General features: G+C 46.5%; 2 protein-coding genes across 2 annotated transcripts in view; one reads left to right on the forward strand and one right to left on the reverse strand.

The window, feature by feature from the left end:
- Positions 1 to 927: 927 nt before the first annotated feature.
- On the reverse strand, positions 928 to 1,270 carry LOC130489346 (reprimo-like protein). The gene has a single exon (XM_056863043.1). It carries the CDS (start codon positions 1,268 to 1,270, stop codon positions 935 to 937), a length of 336 nt encoding a protein of 111 aa, XP_056719021.1. The 3' UTR covers positions 928 to 934.
- A 5,965-nt stretch (positions 1,271 to 7,235) lies between these two features.
- ITGB3 (integrin subunit beta 3) overlaps positions 7,236 to 18,514 on the forward strand; it is a 62,450-nt gene continuing 51,171 nt past the window's right edge. The window contains exon 1 of the mRNA XM_056863044.1: positions 7,236 to 7,314. Within this exon, the coding sequence (XP_056719022.1) occupies positions 7,251 to 7,314 (64 nt within the window). The 5' untranslated portion in view covers positions 7,236 to 7,250. The remainder of the gene's footprint in view (positions 7,315 to 18,514) is intronic.

An 18,514-nucleotide genomic window follows, 5' to 3' on the forward strand; every position in this document is an offset into this window, starting at 1 on the left:
CCAAAGACTCGAAGTCGTCGGAGGGGTGACGGCGAGGGAAACAGCCATGCATAAAAGACCTCAATCTTTTGAACCTGTCAGTGAAGCAACAAATGGTTCATACTCTCAGGGAAGAGATACAAAACAAGAAGAGAGGCAACATTTTCAAACAGAACTTTTTACTACCCCCCCCCTGCAGTTTTTCAAAATAACATCTCCAAGAGAACATCACATCGCATTTTTAAAAGTTCACTGTATACAGTTTAAAAACATGCTTTAATTGGGGTTGTTTGGGGGGCCTTTACAGTTAGGAAATCAAGTCCAGCCTCATTCAAAGCATGAAATTTCATTTTATTGGGAGGAGGACAGAATACAAAGGCACCCTTGCCACTTTACAGAAGTTTTTGCCCCCACCCCAAAAAAAGGCTCTGTGCCTGAGGTCTGATGGGATAACACAGCATTGCGTTATTTAGCATGCATGACTTTGAGGCATCTTTCTCTCACATATGACTGAAGGCGTTTTGCCTTAAGCACCTGGATGCAAACATCTGGCTCCTGAAGAAATGCTTGGTGGCCAGCCACTGGTATCCAAGGGAGACAGCACAAAATTCTTGAACATCTTCCCTTCCCCCCTCCCCCAGATGGAGCATTCGTGCAAAACATACAACATTCCTACATGCAAGCAGAAATTTAACTTCGCATAGAACTGGCTACATTAATTTTTCTTTTTTCACTTTTTAATTTTTTTTTACAGGCAAGGACTTTATCATTTGCAGCACACAGAATGAATCTTTCCCTTTTCCTCTCTTGCTTTCTCTGTCTCTCTTGCGGGGCACTGTCTAGCACTCTGAAGCCACCGGGCATCCGTTCTTCCAACCTCAAAACAGAATTCCGTACTTGCGGCAAAATTTCGTTGATGTCTGTCACCCAAAGAGAAGCGCCCCAGCCTCGCTTCTCAATACAGACCCATGATTGCGATGCCAACATCTTTGGACGGCCGCCGGTCTTTGACCAAGAAGTTGATCATGCTCTCGGATTTAATGAGCAGATTACATCCCAAAAAGAAGACGCCAAAGACCACAGTCAACGAGAGCACGCAGAGAACTGCAATCTGGACCACACGGTTGATAAAGAGGCTCCTTTCGTCCGGGAGCAGGACCGATGCACCCCCGTCACTGGCCACCACGATCCCCGTCCCATTGCAGCAGCCAATCAGTGTGCTGAGGTCTTGGGATCGGTTGACATACACACCTTGTTCTGCTAGTGTCTGGTTAAATAAGGTCCCATTCATTTTATATTTGGATCCACCAGACTTTTTCTAGACAAATTGTCTTAGTAGTAATTTAAAAACAGAAGACTGAGCCCAAAGGTGATCTCAAAGGGACAAGGTCTTCCCTGCCAGTAGCCGGTATGGTTCACTCCTTGTTTCTTTTCTGCCAAAACATTTTGTAAGCGCTGGAGAGTCCAAAGATGGAAATAAAAGCTCTTCCTCGTCAGTCTTCCACCAACCCTTTACCGAAAACAAGGCAATCCCAGACGCCAGATTTCCAGGCACGGCAGAGAAAGTGGACAGACAGGCAGGCTGGAAACTCTGGAGATGCACGTTGCACTGTGAAATCTCTAAGCAGCATGACAAAAATCAACTCTTGCAAAAAAAGAAACCCCACCACAGCTGATTCTGAGAACTGCCTTCATCCCTCCCACCTTACAGTCGGAGTGAGCTGTCTGCTCGTACTCCCTCCCCTTCTCCTAAAACAGATGACCATAGTCAGTTAAAAGATGCACAGGCATCGTCAAAAAAAAGCAGAAGGACTGATTTCTGTCTAAAGTGTCTCCTGAACTGGAGGGATAAACTACCTCACACCTCGACTGCCCGGATCCTGTGGCTAGCAATGCGGACGTATTCATTCTTCCATTCATCCATGTTCACCTCTCATTTGGTGGTGATTTGCCTGCACAGCATAATGGCCTCTTGATTTTCCCTTTTGAGGTTTTAAAATAAGTTTCCCTCGTTACAGTTCTGACCAGAAGCGGCATGTGTCCTTTTCTCCGAGTTGGAAGGTCATCTAGTCCACTCCCAAATGCCGTGTAGAAAACGCTGACAGATGTGCTCCAAAATGTTTGTTGTCATAGTCCCTTATGGGTTTTTGAAAAAGTTAGCAGGGAAGCAGTTCAAAGGCCCCTGCACCTAGCGTGGTGTAATGGTTAAGAGTGGTGGAGTCTAATCTGGAGAACCGGGTTCGATTCCCCACTCCTCCACATGAGCGGCAGACTCTAATCTGGTGAACTGGGTTGGTTTCCCCTCTCCTACACATGAGTCCAGCTGGGTGACCTTGGGCCAGTCACAGTTCTCTCTCAACTTTCTCAGCCTCACCTACCTCACAAGGTGTCTGTTGTGGGGAGAGGAAGGGAAGGAGATTTTAAACAGGTTTTATTCTCCTTAAAAGGTAGAGAAAATGGGCATATAAAAACCAACACTTCTTCTTCTAACAGGAGAGGTGGTGGGACCCAAGTCTTTCTAATCCCACATCAGTGGAGGCTAGTTCTCACTCTGCATTAGTGAGGCACTCTGCGTATGCTTAGAGGCACTCTGTTCATTATTGTTAATTCACACCTGAGCTTTAGCACAAAGAACAGATTTCAGGAGGACGTCTGTGCTTCAGCTAAGAGGTGGAAGCAAAGCTCGAAATATTTCAGTGGAACTGTTAGGATGCAGTGCTTGCTAAATGGGAAGCGGTATACGAAATTAAAATTGACATTGAAATCAACCCAAGCTAAGCAGTTTTGGAACCCGTATAGTGGTTAAGAGTGGTGGTTTGGAGCGGTGGACTCTTAATTTGGAGAGCCGGGCTTGATTCCCCACTCACCTACCTCACAAAGTGTCGGTTGCGGGGAGAGGAAGGAAAGGAGATTTTAAAACGGGTTGACTCTCCTTAAAAGGTAGAAAAAATCAGCCTATAAAAACCAACTCTTCTTCTTTAGGCTCTCTCAGATAACTCTGTCAAGAGAGAGGCTTTATATGACTTTCCCTCCAACTAGTGCCTCTGTTTTGAGGGGGATCCCAGAGTCTTACCTGCAGCTAGCAGAGGGCGGCGGGGGGTGGGATGCAATGCACAGTGGCTTTGTGTCTTGTGAGGATGAATTGTGTTGAATGAAAACGTTTTTTTAAAAAAAAATTCTGGGTTCTTTAAGCACTGCTGGAATATGGGACCAAAATTTCCATAAATAATGTCCATGAGATGTACCTAGTCTACATTTCTGGAGCTCACAGTTGCCATTCCATTCCGTTTTTGCATATCTATTTGAATTCTGCCCAGTTCTGTTTTGAGTTGTAATTCCTTAAAACAGTCTTAAGACATTTCGCTTGAGTTTGTGCTGTATGGTTGGGTGCTCCTGAAGTTGTATATGCAGGCATTCTCTCAAAGTAGGATTGGTTCGTGAGAAAAGACTGGTGCAAAAAAAGGTTTAAAATAGAACAAGTTCAGATGCTTTTTGGAAATGATTAAGGCGTATTAAGAATTTGGGTGTTGTGAAGGTAACGAATAAGCAGTGTCCGAAAAATTGAATTTTGGAATAGCTATCAGATTCAGAGCAGGACGTGACTGAACAGAGACATTCAACCCACATTTAACCCACCTACCCCCAATTTCAGGGGAAAGTCGGGTTTGTGTCACGTCTCTTGTGAACTATGCACTTTTGGGCACAAGAGGGCAGTAAAGGAACAGTAAGGAAGGTCTTGTGCAATTTGTGAGAGCCGGGTTTGTTCTTTCGATATATTCCCCCCAAATTAAAATACAAATAAAAATCCATTGTACATTATTGTGTCTGCTTTGCAGTTTTGAGGGGGATACATTTTTTAAAAGATGTTTCCTACTTAGAACACTTCAAGAGTCCATTTGATTTCTGTTGTGTCCTGTTGATGATCCACATCTAACTATCTTCGCAGAAGAAGAAGAAGAAGAAGAAGAAGAAGAAGAAGAAGAAGAAGAAGAAGAAGAAGAAGAAGAAGAAGAAGAAGAAGAAGAAGAAGAAGAAGAAGAAGAAGAGTTGGCTTTTATATGCCAACTTTCTCTACTACTTAAGGAAAAATCAAACTGGCTTACAATCACCTTCTCTTCCCCTCCCCACAACAGACACCCTGTGAGGTAGGTGGGGCTGAGAGAGCTCGAAGACAGCTGTGACTAGCCCAGGGGCACCGAGCTGGCTTCATGCGGAGGAGTGGGGAAACCAATCTTGTTCACCAGATTAGAGTCCGGCACTCATGTGGAGGAGTGGGGAATCAAACCCGGTTCTCCAGATCAGAGTCCACCGCTCCAAACCACCTCCCTTAACTGCTATGCTACACTGGCTTTCTAATCGCCTAAGTATCAAAAACCCAATTAAGCTTCCTTACTGTCCTTGCTTGGGGGAAAAAAGAAAGAAACAAGGTGCCTTCTGCAGAACAAGGTGACATATTTCTCTGTGTGTGTCTGTTTCTGTTTAGGCTGCAGAGCCGTCTGACTTCTGCACTGGACATTTTAATCAAATGGTCTAATTTGACCTATAATCAGAACCAGTCTGGTATAGTGTCCACAAAGACTCAGGTTCAAATCCTCATTTGCCAAGAAACTGAGGGAATGACCCTAGGTCACTCACTAGAATTGTTGTGAAGATAAAATGGGGGAGATCCCATATACATACACTCACCTTAGTGGCTATTCTGCTTTTATGGAACAGTTTCCTGAGTTTACAATATAAACTGTGTAAACCTGAGTTTCTTTAGGAGAACTAGGGGTGCCAGGTTGCCCACCATAGTGCCCCAGACTCCCATTTGGAATTGCCAGCCTCCAAACAGGGCCTTAAGATCTCCCAGAACGACATCTGATCTCCAGACCAGAGAAATAGGTTCTGCTTTGGAGAGTGGACTCTGTGGCATTATACCATGCTGAAGCCCCTCCCCAAATCCCCCTGGCTCCACCCCCAACTCTCCAGGAATTTCCCAGCCCGGAGCTGGAAGCCGTACGACCTGCCGCTAGTCAGAGGAGCAGCGGCAGAAAATTGATGCTATGCTTTCTCACACCAACTCCCATCGTTCCTACTCCAAATCCTCCCAGGGCTGGCAACCCTAAAGCCTTTTATAGCAGTTTAAATCCTGGCCTGCCTATGCAACGGACTGAGGTAGCGCAAAAACAACGATCCAAATAAATCAATGAAAATCACTCTTCCCAATGACAGCCGGGGTATTTGTCCCAATGAAGCTCAAAAAGAATAACTGCAAATGGCACACTCTGCTCGATCTGCATAGCCCCAGCTTGGATTTCATTCATTGATCGTACCAGTGTTGTGTAGTGGTTCCAGGGCGGGTTGCCAGCCTCCCGGTGGAGCCTGGAAGTCTCTGGCTTTTACAACTGATCTCCAGACAATAGAGATCAGTTCCCCTCGGGAAACGACTGCTTTGGAGGGTGGGCTGTATGGTGTTGTACCCTGATAAGGTCCCTCTCCTCCCCAAACCCCTTCCTTCCCAGAATCTCCAGGTATTTCCCAACTCAGAGCTGGCAACCCTAATCCAGGGTCAGACTAGGATCTGGGAGACCCAGGTGTGAATCCCTACTCTTGCCATGGAAGCTCGCTGGGTAGGGTTGCCAACCTCCTGGTACTAGCTGGAGATCTGCTATAGAGATCAGTTCACCTAGAGAAAATGGCCCCTTCGGCAATTGGATTCTATGGCATTGAAGTCCCTCCCTTCTCCAAACTCTGCCCTCCTCAGGCTCCACCCCCAAAGTGTCCAGGTATTTACCAACCCAGAGCTGGCAACCCTATCGCTGGGTGACCCTGGGCCAGTGACATACTCTTAGCATACCCTACCTCACAGGTATGGTTGCCAGGTCCCTCTTCACAACCGGCAGGAGGTTTTGGGAGTATAGCCTGAGGAGGGCAGGGTTTGGGGAGGGGAAAGACTTCAATGCCATAGAATCCAATGGCTAAAGCCGCCATTTTCTCCAGGTGAACTGATCTCTATTGGCTGGAGATTAGTTGTAATAGCAGGAGATCTCCAACTAGTACCTGGAGGTTGGCAACCCTACTCGCAGTGTTGTTGCGAGGATAAAATGATGGAGAGAAGTATATTTTAAGGCACTTTGGGTCCTCATTGGAGGAAAACTAGGGTGTGAATGATGTAAATAAAAAACATTTAACTAGACGCAGTGAGCACTCTTAACAGCCAATAGTCAAGAGAAGAAAACCTATGGAAAGCTGGACTAGACTTTGTAGCAGAAAAGTAGTGTCTGGTGATGTGCTCAGGGTAGCTACATGAAACTTTTAGTAGGTCTTTGGAGGTTACAGATGCCATTTCTTCCTCTTTTTCCAATGTGGTAGGCTTTACGAAGTAAGGACCCGAGAGTAAAAAATAAACACTTTCCACATACAGATCAGACAAAACTATTCTGCCTTCTTTGTCTCCTTCGCCCCCAAACAACAGTGTGAGGTTTGTCACTATTATCCCAATTTTACAGAGGGAAGAACCTGGCACCTAGTGAGTTCCCAAAGCAAAAGCATAACTGAGCTGGGATTCTGACCCCTGCCCTTCCATTCACTGAGCCCAGCTCTGTATTTCTCAGCACTACATTTGGGAGGGGGGGCCAGGAAGGGTTAGTGAGAACTGAAGACATTTAAACGGGGTTGCAGTTTTTTCCCTTAAGCTGAAGAATTTGGTGAAACATGGTTTCCTGGTCCACAATGTGAAGGCTGTCTCACTGCCTCCATGTTTCCAATAGAAAGAAAGAAAGAAAGAAAGAAAGAAAGAAAGAAAGAAAGAAAGAAAGAAAGAAAGAAAGAAAGAAAGAAAGAAAGAAAGAAAGAAAGAAAGAAAGAAAGAAAGAAAGAAAGAAAGAAAGAAAGAAAGTTGGAGTTTGTTTTGCAGTTTTGCCTTTTTTAAACAAAATAATACTAGAGTTTGGAAAGTGGAAGAAAAGCTTTGGCAGAGAAAAAGAGGGACGACTGTAGGCAGCTGGAAATAAGTCACAGGGGTCATAATGACCGTCCCCTCCCCAGAGTGACGCTCCTAAGCCTCTTCCTGGGAAGGGAGGAGAGCACTACGGAAAGCTCCAACCAAAGATCTGCAGGCGGGGGCACTGCATGACTCCCTGGCCTGGCAGCTGTTTCCTTTTCCAGCTCCCCCCCACCCCATGCAAATCATATACTACAGGTCTGTCACAGATACAACTCATCCAATCCTCCTCGGATGCTCCGAAAACTGGCCACACCGCTGCGCATTTCCCTGGTGCTCTGAGAACATGAGCAAACTTTCCTTCGCTCTCCAGATGTTTCGGCTGATTTTGTTTGCCTCCGGAGCCTATGGTAAGTGAGGCACACAGGAGGTTCTCCTCCTCTTGGACGGACGGATTTGGCCTTTGTTTTCCCCCCTCCCCTGTTCCAAGATACTGGGTGGTTTAGCTTTGGTTGTTAAGGTATTTATTTTTGCTTGCTAGGCAGGAAGGGAGCTTTTGGCAAAACTTTGGAAAACGACACCCTTTTTTTTCTGCGGTGAGAGAATGTGGGGGATCGACTCAGGGGCTGTGTTTAGCACTTGGAAGAAAGCCATTTTTAAAACAGTGGGTCCTTGGAGGGGTGTTGAATCTACGGCAAAGCGACATGCATTTGGAGGGAACGCCTGGGCAAGGGGTAACAAACAGCCTTCGCATTCCTCGTCGTACGTTTTATGCAGTCTGAGGCGTGGAGGAGCTGTTTTGCTGACACTTTTCTGCAGCTGTCTGCGGGGCCCAGAGAATCCATGAGTCTAGCTTAGATTCTGGATTGCAAAGAAGCCCGCCGAATTTTGCAACCTTTTTGAGTTGCAGTACATTGGTGCTCTTCCCCACCCCCACAACCTGGTTCCCCCCTTCTGCAAGAGGTGTACAGATGTTATCCCTGTCCACCTCTTCCAGGGAGCTTCTTCTTCATTCTGTTCCCATGAAAACATCTGGCGAAGTTCTGTTATATTAATATCAGAATACAGAGATCGCCGGTGTCATGTGAAACAGCTCGCTAATTGTGTACTGTGGGGAGGGGCTGTGGCTCAGTGGTAGAGCTTCTGCTTGGCATGCAGAAGGTCCCAGGTTCAATCCCCGGCATCTCCAGTTAAAAAGGAACCAGGCAAGTAGGTGATGTGAGACCTACCTGTCTCTGCCTGAGACCCTGGAGAGCCGCTGCCAGTCTGAGTAGACAATACTGACTTTGATGGACCGAGGGTCTGATTCAGTATAAGGCAGCTTCATGTGTTCATGTGTGTGTACTACTGTGTTTGGTTTTTTTTATTACTGTTGTTGTTACGCTGGTCAATGACTGTATTTAATAAATGTGCTTTCAATATGTATCTGTTTTATTACTCGGATTTCTCCCTCTTTCCAAAAGCCTGAGAGCATGCTGTAGCGTTTCTATAGCTGTGTATGGATGCTAACTTTTCAAAGACTTGGAGGTGATATTGTAGAATTGTTATTCTCCACGGTAGAACACGTTTGGTTTTTCCTGTGCTGCTATGATTTGAAATCACATTTGTTACACTTTGCGTGGTACCCTGGAAAAGCTAAAACTTTCCCTCCAAAGCATGACTAGCGCAAATGGCTATTGAAGGTGCCTAGCAGACAGCTTGGTGTAGCGGTTAAGGTGTCGGTCCAGGACCTGGGAAACCCAGGTTCAAATCCCCACTCACGCCATGGAAGCTTGCTGGGTGACCTTTGGTCAGTCACACACTGTCAGCCCTGACCCTGGCTAATATTTGGATGGGAGACCTCCCAAGGAATACCAGGGTTGTTGTGCAGAGGCAGGCAACAGCAAACCACCTCTGAACATCTCTTGCCTTGAAAATCCTATGGAGTCATGGGGTCACCATAAGTCATGGGGTCACCATAAGTCATGGGGTCACCATAAGTCAGGTACTAGCTGGAGACCTCCTGCTATTACAACTGATCTCCAGCTGATAGAGATCAGTTCACCTGGAGAAAATGGCCACTTTGGCAATTGGACTCTATGGCATTGAAGTCCCTCCCCTCCCCAAACCCCGCCCTCCTCAGGCTCCACCCCAAAAACCTCCCGCCAATGGCAAAGAGGGACCTGGCAACCCTAGCCATAAGTCAGCTATGACTTGATGGCCAAAAAAAGAAGTGGCTAGCATCTGGGATGTGTTGCATGGTTCCTGCAAGCCTAGTTTTGGAAGGGTTCTCACAATTATTATTTTTTGTATTGCCGCTTACCTGCGTATGTGCAAACACAATCCATAACAAATACACTTTAAAATTTGGGGGTTTGAGTGCTAAAGCAGCCACAGTGATGCGGCGCTTCCGGGGGTACACCCAGAAGTGACATAATCACATGCGCGCAGCTGCACACACATGTGATCACCCCAGCCTCGCCCCCTAAAACCTCCGGCTGATTGAGAGAGGGGACCTGACAACTCTATTCTTTTCCTTTCTCTCTTAAGTCTCTCACCCCTCCCCGGGAAATTTAATGAAGGCAATGGAAGATGCCAGTATAGCTCTGTTTCCTTTCATGAGTGGCAGAAAGAAAGGGCCACAGGGGCCCTCTCTAGGAGAAGTGATGGTACATCTGGGGAAAGCAGAGGAGAAGCGAGGATTTACATTCCCCCAGTCTTAGCCAGGACAGCCAGTGATGTGTAGTAGTTAAGAGCAGTGGACACTAATCTGGAAAACCGGGTTCGATTCCCCACTCCTCCACATGAAGCCTGCTGGGTGACCTTGGTCTAATCGCAGTTCTCTCAGAACCCTCTCAGCCCACGCAGAGGAAGGCAATGGCAAACCTCCTCCTGCGGGGTCACCATAAGTCAGCTGTGATTTGACGGCACTTTCCACCACTTTCCAGCACCAACACCACAGAAACCCACCCTACCTCCTAGACCTACCACATCCGGAATACCTTTTTCTCTCTCTTTCCCTCTCCAAATAAACTCCATTTCACTATGCTCATGGACTCTCCAATATTGGTATCGATTCCTCCTTACAGTCCCTTGATCCTGCAAAGATGGAAACTAAGGCACCTGGTTGGCCACTGTGTGAACGGACTGCTGGGCTTGATGGGCCTTGGTCTGATCCGGAAGGGCCTTTCTTATGTTCTTAAGGCCATCCGTCATAATTTCTTTTAATTAAATATTAGTAAGCCCAATTTTACGGCGAGCTGAAACTTTTCTGGGGCCACTCCAAAAAAATAAAATCTCTCATGCACTCCCCCTTGAACTGTTAAATGATTGAAACTTTATTTAGAAGATTTGTTTGAGGGAAGTTGAGGCCCTGGAAAACAGCCACGTTGTGATGGTATCTGTTCCCCCCGCAAAAAAAAAAAAACAAAAAAAAATGTCTGCAGTCCCAACAAGGCTGGGAACCCCTGACAATGCAAAAAGACAGTAATGATTAATTCCAGCCAAACATGTTTTCCAGTGGTCCAGATGTCAGGCTCCAGGAGTCTACACTGATGTACACCCCTTTGAGCAGCTAGCGGAAACACACTAATAAGGGTGCTTTTCCACATGCCAAATAATGCCCTTTCAATCCACTTTCATCGCATTTTGCAGCTGGATTTTACTTTCTTATGTTCTTATGTACGGTTGCCAACTCCGGATTGGGAAATGCCTGGAGATTTTGGGGTTGGAGGCTGAGGAGGGCGGGGTTTGGAGAGGGCAGGGACTTCGACGCTATAGGGTCCAACTGCCAAAGCAGCCATTTTCTCCAGGGGAACTGATCTCTATCGGCTGGAGTTGTAATAGCAGATCTCCAGCTAGTACCTGGAAGTTGGCATCCCTAACTCTATGGCATTGAAGTCCCTCCCCTCTCCAAACCTTGCCTTCCTCAGGCTCCGCCCTCAAAATCTACATGTATTTCCCAACGGGGAGCTAGCAACCCTACCATAGGCCCATGCTGGGTTAGGGCTTGCGGCATTTTAAAGTCACTGTCAAATGGCAATGGCAAACTCATAGTGGCCGCAAGTTTGCCATTACGTTCAGTTGGGCTTTCAGTGCTCCTTTCTCTGACCTTGGGACCTTCTCCCCTGCTCTGAAAAGGATCCCACTTAGGGTTGCCAGCTCTGAGTCAGGAAATACCTAAAGATTTCTGGGGCAGAGCCTGAGGAGGGTGGGGTTTGGTGAAGGGAGGGACTTAAATGCCATAGAGTCCAATTGCCAAAGCGGCCATTTTCTCCGGGGAACTCTATCAGCTGGAGATCAGTTGTAATAGCAGGAGATCTCCAGCTACCAGTGGTGGCGGGCAAACCCTGGGCAATTGCCCCTTTGTCCGTTGACCAGTGTGTACACTAAGAGTTTGAGTGGCATAAGGCCTCTCACGAGGCGGGACTTGTGGTTGTAAACAGGAGTGTCAGTGCGTCGACGCATTGCCGCGCGATCCCAAGATGTGCCTTAAAAGTCTCCCGCCGGAGGAGAGGTAGGACGTGGCAACCCTAGCTACCACCTAACCCACCTCCCCCCCAACACCTTTTCAAGTGCCAAATATCTGCAAAGGGGGGCATGTTACATTTTATTGCAAAGCAAGGAAAGACGCAGCATGGAGTAAGGATAGAGGAGATGGTGACTCCAGACAGCTTGATAGTCACACAGCCTTGCAAAGTGATTCAGCACATCATGAGCCAACCTTAGTTTAGAAACCTTCTTTGGTTATAATTTCCACGTGTGGGTTGGCCTGTGGAGCAAAGGACTCAGAAGACCATGATTCCTGAGGGTTTCCATCACCAGGTGACTGGAAAATGTTGCCTCAGTGGAGTGGAGGTGGGGTATGTAATACAGCTGGGATTTTATCTACATCCCTACCCATAGTTTGAATGGAGATTTAAAAAAAAAAAATGACAGGGAGCCTGAAGTCGCCCTTCCCAGTCAAAGATCTTTACCCCTACCACCTACTCTTGAAATTCAAACTGCAGCAATAATTAGAGCATGTGGGAATTCCGCTAGGTTTGCCAGCTCCAGGTTGGGAAATTTTGGGGGTGGAGATGAGGAGGGCAGGGTTTGGAGAGGGGAGGGACTTCAATGCCATAGAGTCCAATTGCCAAAGCAGCCATTTTCTCCAGGGGAACTGATCTCTATCACCTGGAGATCAGTTGTATCAGTGGGAGCTCCCCTGCCACCACCTGGAGGCTGAGGAAAATATATGCACATGTACTAACTGGATAGTTGTGACAATTATAGTACTTGGCTCAAAGAATAAACAATCAAAGTATGCAAACAACTATATTGTGAGAACTTAAATAACATCAGAGTTACAACAGTGTAGACACATATGTGGTAACACTGACACTACAAAACACACAAGAAAATTCGCTAAATCACTATGAGAGTGAGTCCTAATGGAAAACAGGAATTCTTATCTCTGTTTCTTCATAGAGTCCTGGACAAGGAAGACTAATGATGAAGATGGAAAGGTAAACAGTAACGCCGTCCGGATGTTCTGGAGCGTTTTCACTGCTGACAAGCAGCTTCATCAGCTGACATCTTCATATATATCAAAATATTTTTCTTCAAAAATGCAATAATAGCAATCTAATGTAAGTCTGAAAATTATTTTTTTCTGCACCCACTGGCTGCTCCAAATGGCTGTGGGCGCCATTGGGCACAGAAAAAATAATTTTCAGACTTACATTAGATTGCTATTATTGCATTTTTGAAGAAAAATATTTTGATATATATGAAGATGTCAGCTGATGAAGCTGCCTGTCAGCAGTGAAAACGCTCCAGAACATCCGGACGGCGTTACTGTTTACCTTTCCATCTTCATCATTAGTCTTCCTTGTCCAGGACTCTATGAAGAAACAGAAATAAGAATTCCTGTTTTCCATTAGGACTCACTCTCATAGTGATTTAGTGAATTTTCTTGTGTGTTTTGTAGTGTCAATGTTACCACATATGTGTCTACACTGTTGTAACTCTGATGTTATTTAAGTTCTCACAATATAGTTGTTTGCATACTTTGATTGTTTATTCTCTGAGCCAAGTACTATAATTGTCACAACCACCTGGAGGCTGGCAACCCTAAATTCCATGCTGCTTTTTGATCCATAGTTCTGGGGACCACAGCAGCTGGTCCTCAATTCAAAAAAGATGTGGACAGAATCAAGCGGGTGCAGAAGAGAGCGATAGGGCTGATCAGGGGCCTGGAGACCAAGCCCTATGAGGAAAGGCTAAGGGAGTTGGGAATGTTTAGTCTGGAGAAGAGGAGGTTGCTCTCTTTAAGTATTTCAAAGACTGTAAGAGGAGGGCAGGGAGCTGTTCTTTTGGCAGCAGAGGATAGGACTCACAATAATGGGTTTAAATTGAGGGCGGAGAGGTATTGGCTGGATATTAGGGGGGGGGATTTACAGTAAGAGTTGTTCGACAGTGGAATCAGCTACCTAGGGAGGTGGCGAGCTCCCCTTCACTGGCAGTTTTTAAGCAGAGGCTGGTCGAACACTTGTCAGAGATGCTCTAGGGCAGTGGTTCTCAACCTTTTTCCGACCGTGGCCCCCTTCCGACCTTGTTTACTTCCTGTGGCCCCCTGTCCTACTGGTGGAAAGGTAGCCATATGGCCCCAGGTTGAGAACCACTGCTCTAGGGGGTTGGACTAGATGGCCTGTATGGCCCCTTCCAACTCTATGATTCTATGATTGTTTTCCTCCTCCACAAGTTTTCTAGATCTTGTGATGCTGCTTTGGAAACTTCAGCATGTTCCTGGGAGAATGGAGCTTCTCTACCTCTGCCTGGTGCAAGTCGAACCAAACACCCTTAAAATAAATGGGATATTTGTGCCCTTGACTGCAATGGGATGTGCTTTATGCCCTTGTATTTGTAGCTTTCCCATTTGCAGACGTTCACACTATAAAAACAGGTTTTGCAAAAGAATCAAGAGACGAAGGTGTTCCGCATGGGTCCCTGGCTGGGCTCCCCGGCTTCCTCATGACCTCCAATTTTACTGCCCCATTTGTATGTACCCATTGGCCCTCGCTTATCCCTTAATCGTTCCCTCTACCAAATGTGTCATGACTCCCCTGTGTTATTGCCTTATCGGGGTGGGGGGAAGATGCATATGTGCACACACAGTTATCACTTCCACTTCCCACACTGTGAGCAAGGAGGAAGGGAAGAAAACAGGTCTGTGCAGAAACCGGTGAGCAACCTTTCAGCAAAGCCCATAAAAAGAAGGAAATGTCTCGCTGAGGATTCGGGGAGGGGGGAGCAGGTTCCTACGGAGGAGGCAGCGCAGGGTTAATACTAACCCACAGCCGTTTAATCAACAGTTTCTCAGAGCTGCATAACCCTTGGCTTGTGGGAGCTGCAGAAACCGCAGCCTGTGAGTCAGCAGATGGACATGCTTATTAGACGGGGGAGGGAGGGGAACGCAGTGGCACGAGAGAGGAGAGAAATTATAGGGAGGAAAAGCAGTCTCCCCTGATAGCCGTTCTTCTTTAGAGTAGGGCTGGTCAAATCACTGGAGGTGCGCTAATCACTGGAGGTAGGATAGACAGGTAGTGGTTAGAGTGTCAGACCAGGATCTGGGAGACCCAGGTTCGAATCCCCACTCTACCATGGAAGCCTGCTGGGTGACCTCGGGCCAGTCACACACTCTCCGCCTAAGCTACCTCTCTTTGGTAGGGTTGCCAGGTCCCTCTTTGCAACCGGCGGGAGGTTTTTGGGGGGGAGCCTGAGGAGGGCAAGGTTTGGGGAGGGGAGGGACTTCAGTGCCATAGAGCCCAATTGCCAAAGCGGCCATTTTCTACAGGTGAACTGATCTCTCTCGGCTGGAGATCAATTGTAATAGCAGGAGATCGCCAGCTAGTACCTGGAGGTTGGCAACCCTAAATCCCAACCCGACTTGTAGCAGATGTATCATCTAGTTTGCCCCTTACCATACCCTGGTCACTTGATCACTCTCTAATGCCCTTCCAAGCTCTTACTTAGTGAATCCAGCAAAGACTGCACTGAACACTTGATAGGGATGCCAGCCTCCAGGTGGGGCCTGGAGATCTCCCGGAATTACAGCTGATCTCCAGACTGCAGAGATCAGTTCCCCTGGAGAAAATTGATGTTTTGGAGGGGGGACTCTATGGCACTGCACTTCACTGAGGTCCCTGTCCTCTCCAGGCTCCATCCCTGAATCTCCAGGAGTTTTCCAACCTGGAGCTGGCAACCCTACCCCCACTGGTGGCCGGGGGGACCTGGCAATCCTAGCAGCTGACAACCTTCTAGGCTCACAGTTCTACAGCTACTTTACACATTTATGTTTTTGTGCCTACCTGCAATGTTTAAAAATCTCTCTGCATACCAATGTCATATCGTGAGCATGACAAAAACATACTTCTGAATGCAAATAATTATACAAGTATGCTCAACAGAGAAATGGGGTTGGCCACCTTTCTCCCCACACAAGTTTGCTGCTGGTTAATGCATGGAGTAGTTTGAAACAAACCTCTTTTCAGCTGAAGGGGGTGTTTCAGATATGGGAGGTATGTTAATCCATTACTCTCTGCCTGCACTGCTGGCGGCCTCCTGAAGATAATTCCCTAAGAAATGCCGAGGGCCCAGGTCTGTGGAAATCCTTCTTATAAGAGGGATTTCCCTCAGCAACCAGCATCCCACACTTTCACTTGAAGACTGAACCCCTTGGCATGCTTCCAGATTGGTCTTGTATTATATGGCACATGGGAGTGGGTGTGGAAGGCAGAGGCAGATCTACTGTGAAACTAATGAAGCTTAAACTTCAGGGGCCCTAATCCCAGAGGGCCCCCCTGAAGCAACTTTTTTAAATGAGTGAATTTCTCAACAAAACTGATGGAGTTTTTTAGTGATAGAATCATAAGCCAATGGGTTGAAGTATTTAACATTGACTTTAGAATATGTTCTAATACCCATTTCATATGGCTTGAAAATGTCCCTGTAACTGGTCAAATTTCAAAATTTTCTCAGGGGCTTGCAGCGCTCGAACCCCCAGCTGTAAGGGCTCACTGAACTGGCCAGAATCTATTCCCAACCTACATTTTGGCAGCTGGATCCTCAAATCCTTCGTTGGTGCACGGTTTAATAGTTCTGTAGTTTTATTTCGTCACTGTATGGCCCATTTTCAAGGACTCCACCCTACCACCCTGTTCTCCAGCATTTCAGCCTCAAGGTCCTTGCAAGGGCAGCAAGGCCCTTTGGACTTTGTTGGATGTTGCCCTGTTGTTGCTGGTTGCAAAGGGCCCCCCATAACAGTTCAAGCTTCAGGGCCCAAAAAATGTAGGTTCGCCACTGGTGGAAGGAGTCTATCACATCCTCTTGCACTGTCCATTCTATACTCAACAGCGATCAAAATTAATTAATCCTCATCCACAAGCCCAAAAAAACACAGTAGATATGAGTACTAAATTTTTATTAATGGAAATTTAGATTAGACAAGGCGAACATTTCTGCTGGCAGTTTGACCCACTCAATTATTACCAAATCATCTTTATTATCTGGGAGAAAAACTCAAGATGTTAGGCAAGTGTATTCCTTTGGTGGATGCTGATCTTTGTGAAACAAGGAATGTCATATTTATCGTACGTTTTTAGGGGCTGAAGCACCAAGCTTATAAGAAGCTGAATCAACACACACATCCCATTGGGAAAGGCTGGGGGTGCGTGCGAAGAAAAAGACACTTCAGTGCATGCCTTTAAGCATCCTTCTTTCTCTTCCTCCTTTCCTATATATATATATATTTGTTCCAAACATCAGGTCTGATGAATAATCCTGGGGAACAAATAAAGCTTGCTCACCAATTTGCAACATGAAAAAAACTCTCTGCTCTATTTTATATTCCAGAAGTTAAACCAGTTTCCAAACTCGGAAATTGGTTCAGAGTTGGGGTATGCAATCGGAGGTTGCCAACCCAATATTTCTGTGCCGATAGATCACGATGGGTAGCTGTGTTCGTCTGTCTGTAGCAGTAGAAAAGAGCAAGACTCCAATAGCACGTTAAAGACTAACAAAATTTCTGGCAGGGTGTGAACGTTTGTGAGCCACGGGTATCTGAAGAAGTGAGCTGTGGCTCACGAAATCTCATACCCTGCCAGAAATTTTGTTAGTCTTTAAGGTGCTCCTGGACTCTTGCTCTTTTCTACCAATATTTCTAGTATCGGATCAGATCAGCACTAATCAGTTTTTTATATACCGGTATATCTTACAATTGGGAATTATGTTGGGGAAGCAGCAGTTAGCAGGGAGGGAGACAGAGAGCTGGGCCTTTTATGCAGAGGGCCTTTTATGCAGGGATTTCCCCCCGTGGTCACCCCCTCCAACTGCTTCGGGATTATGCATGCATTTTCCAACTGTCAGAGGTCATCTTGCTCTCCCTGCACGTTTTGCCCATGTTTTCCAGATGTTGTTTTAGCCAGAATCTGGAAAATGCATGGGAAGAGCGAGACGACTTCTGACAGTTGGAAAAGATATTCATAATCAAAAAGAAGCCCCGAAGCAGTCGGCGGGGGTGACCGCGGGGAATCATCCCTGCATAAAAGGCCCAGGTCTGTGGGCACACTGGCCTTTACTCTTTAAATGGCCATTATTTTCTATGTGTGGACGCTGGAGGCAAGGTTTTCTGCTTGTAGAAAATAATGGCCTGTTAAAGTTTAAAGGACTGGTGTCCTGAAGATCAGCTGGGGGAGGGCACAGTATGCCTCCTTTTTTTCCATCCACAAGATTTCCAGGGTATAAGCTCTCAAGGTTAAATTTTGAATGGGACACCCCTGTGACATGGAAACAGGGAATGGCAAATCACCTCTGAACATATCTTGCCTTGAAAAGTAAAACCCTACCGGGTTGCCATATAGGGTTGCCAGGTCCTTCTTTGCCACCAGTGGGAGATTTGGGGGGCACAGCCTGAGGAGGGCGGGCTTTGGGGAGGGGAGGGACTTCAATGCAATAGAGTCCAATGGCCAAAGCAGCCATTTTCTCCAGGTGAACTGATCTCTACCAGCTGGAGAGTAGTTGTAATAGCGGGAGATCTCCAGCCACCACCTGGAGGTTGGCAACCCTATCACCATGTCAGCTGTGACTTCATGACACTTTACACACCACAGTTCAAAACTTGGGATGCAGTTATTAAACTTTCCTCTTCTCAATAGCATAACCTCTTTTATCTGAAGAAGACAGCCTCTGCTTCCCTATTAAGTTTTAGATCCTGCTTGCAGCTTTAACTGGTTGTCGCATTAGGATGGGGTCTATTGATGGGTTAATACCAAACCAAATCTTGTGCCATCTTTGCATATTTCCTGCTTGAGTGTGGCAGATGTTCTTTTTTTTTTGTTTGTTTGTTAAATGTTTAAGAGGTTTTTGTAGAATTGCCAGCAACTGGCAATTGGAGAATCTATTTCAGGACCAGACCAGGGAAGAAGGTCATTGTCATTGTGGTTGCTATGTCATGGTTAGGGTGGCCAATGAGGGAATGGATCCGGGAGTTCTCCTGGAAATACAACTTATCTCCAGACAACAGAGGTCAGTTTCCCTTAGGGATGCCAACCTCCAGGTGGTGGATGGAGATCGCCTGCTGTTACAACTGTT

Source organism: Euleptes europaea, chromosome 18, assembly GCF_029931775.1.
Source record: "Euleptes europaea isolate rEulEur1 chromosome 18, rEulEur1.hap1, whole genome shotgun sequence".
In the NCBI taxonomy this organism is placed as follows: domain Eukaryota; kingdom Metazoa; phylum Chordata; class Lepidosauria; order Squamata; family Sphaerodactylidae; genus Euleptes; species Euleptes europaea.

Coding starts and splice junctions, on each gene's coding strand:
- LOC130489346 (XM_056863043.1), bottom strand. CDS start 1,270: ATGAATGGGACCTTATTTAACCAGACACTAGCAGAACAAGGTGTGTAT.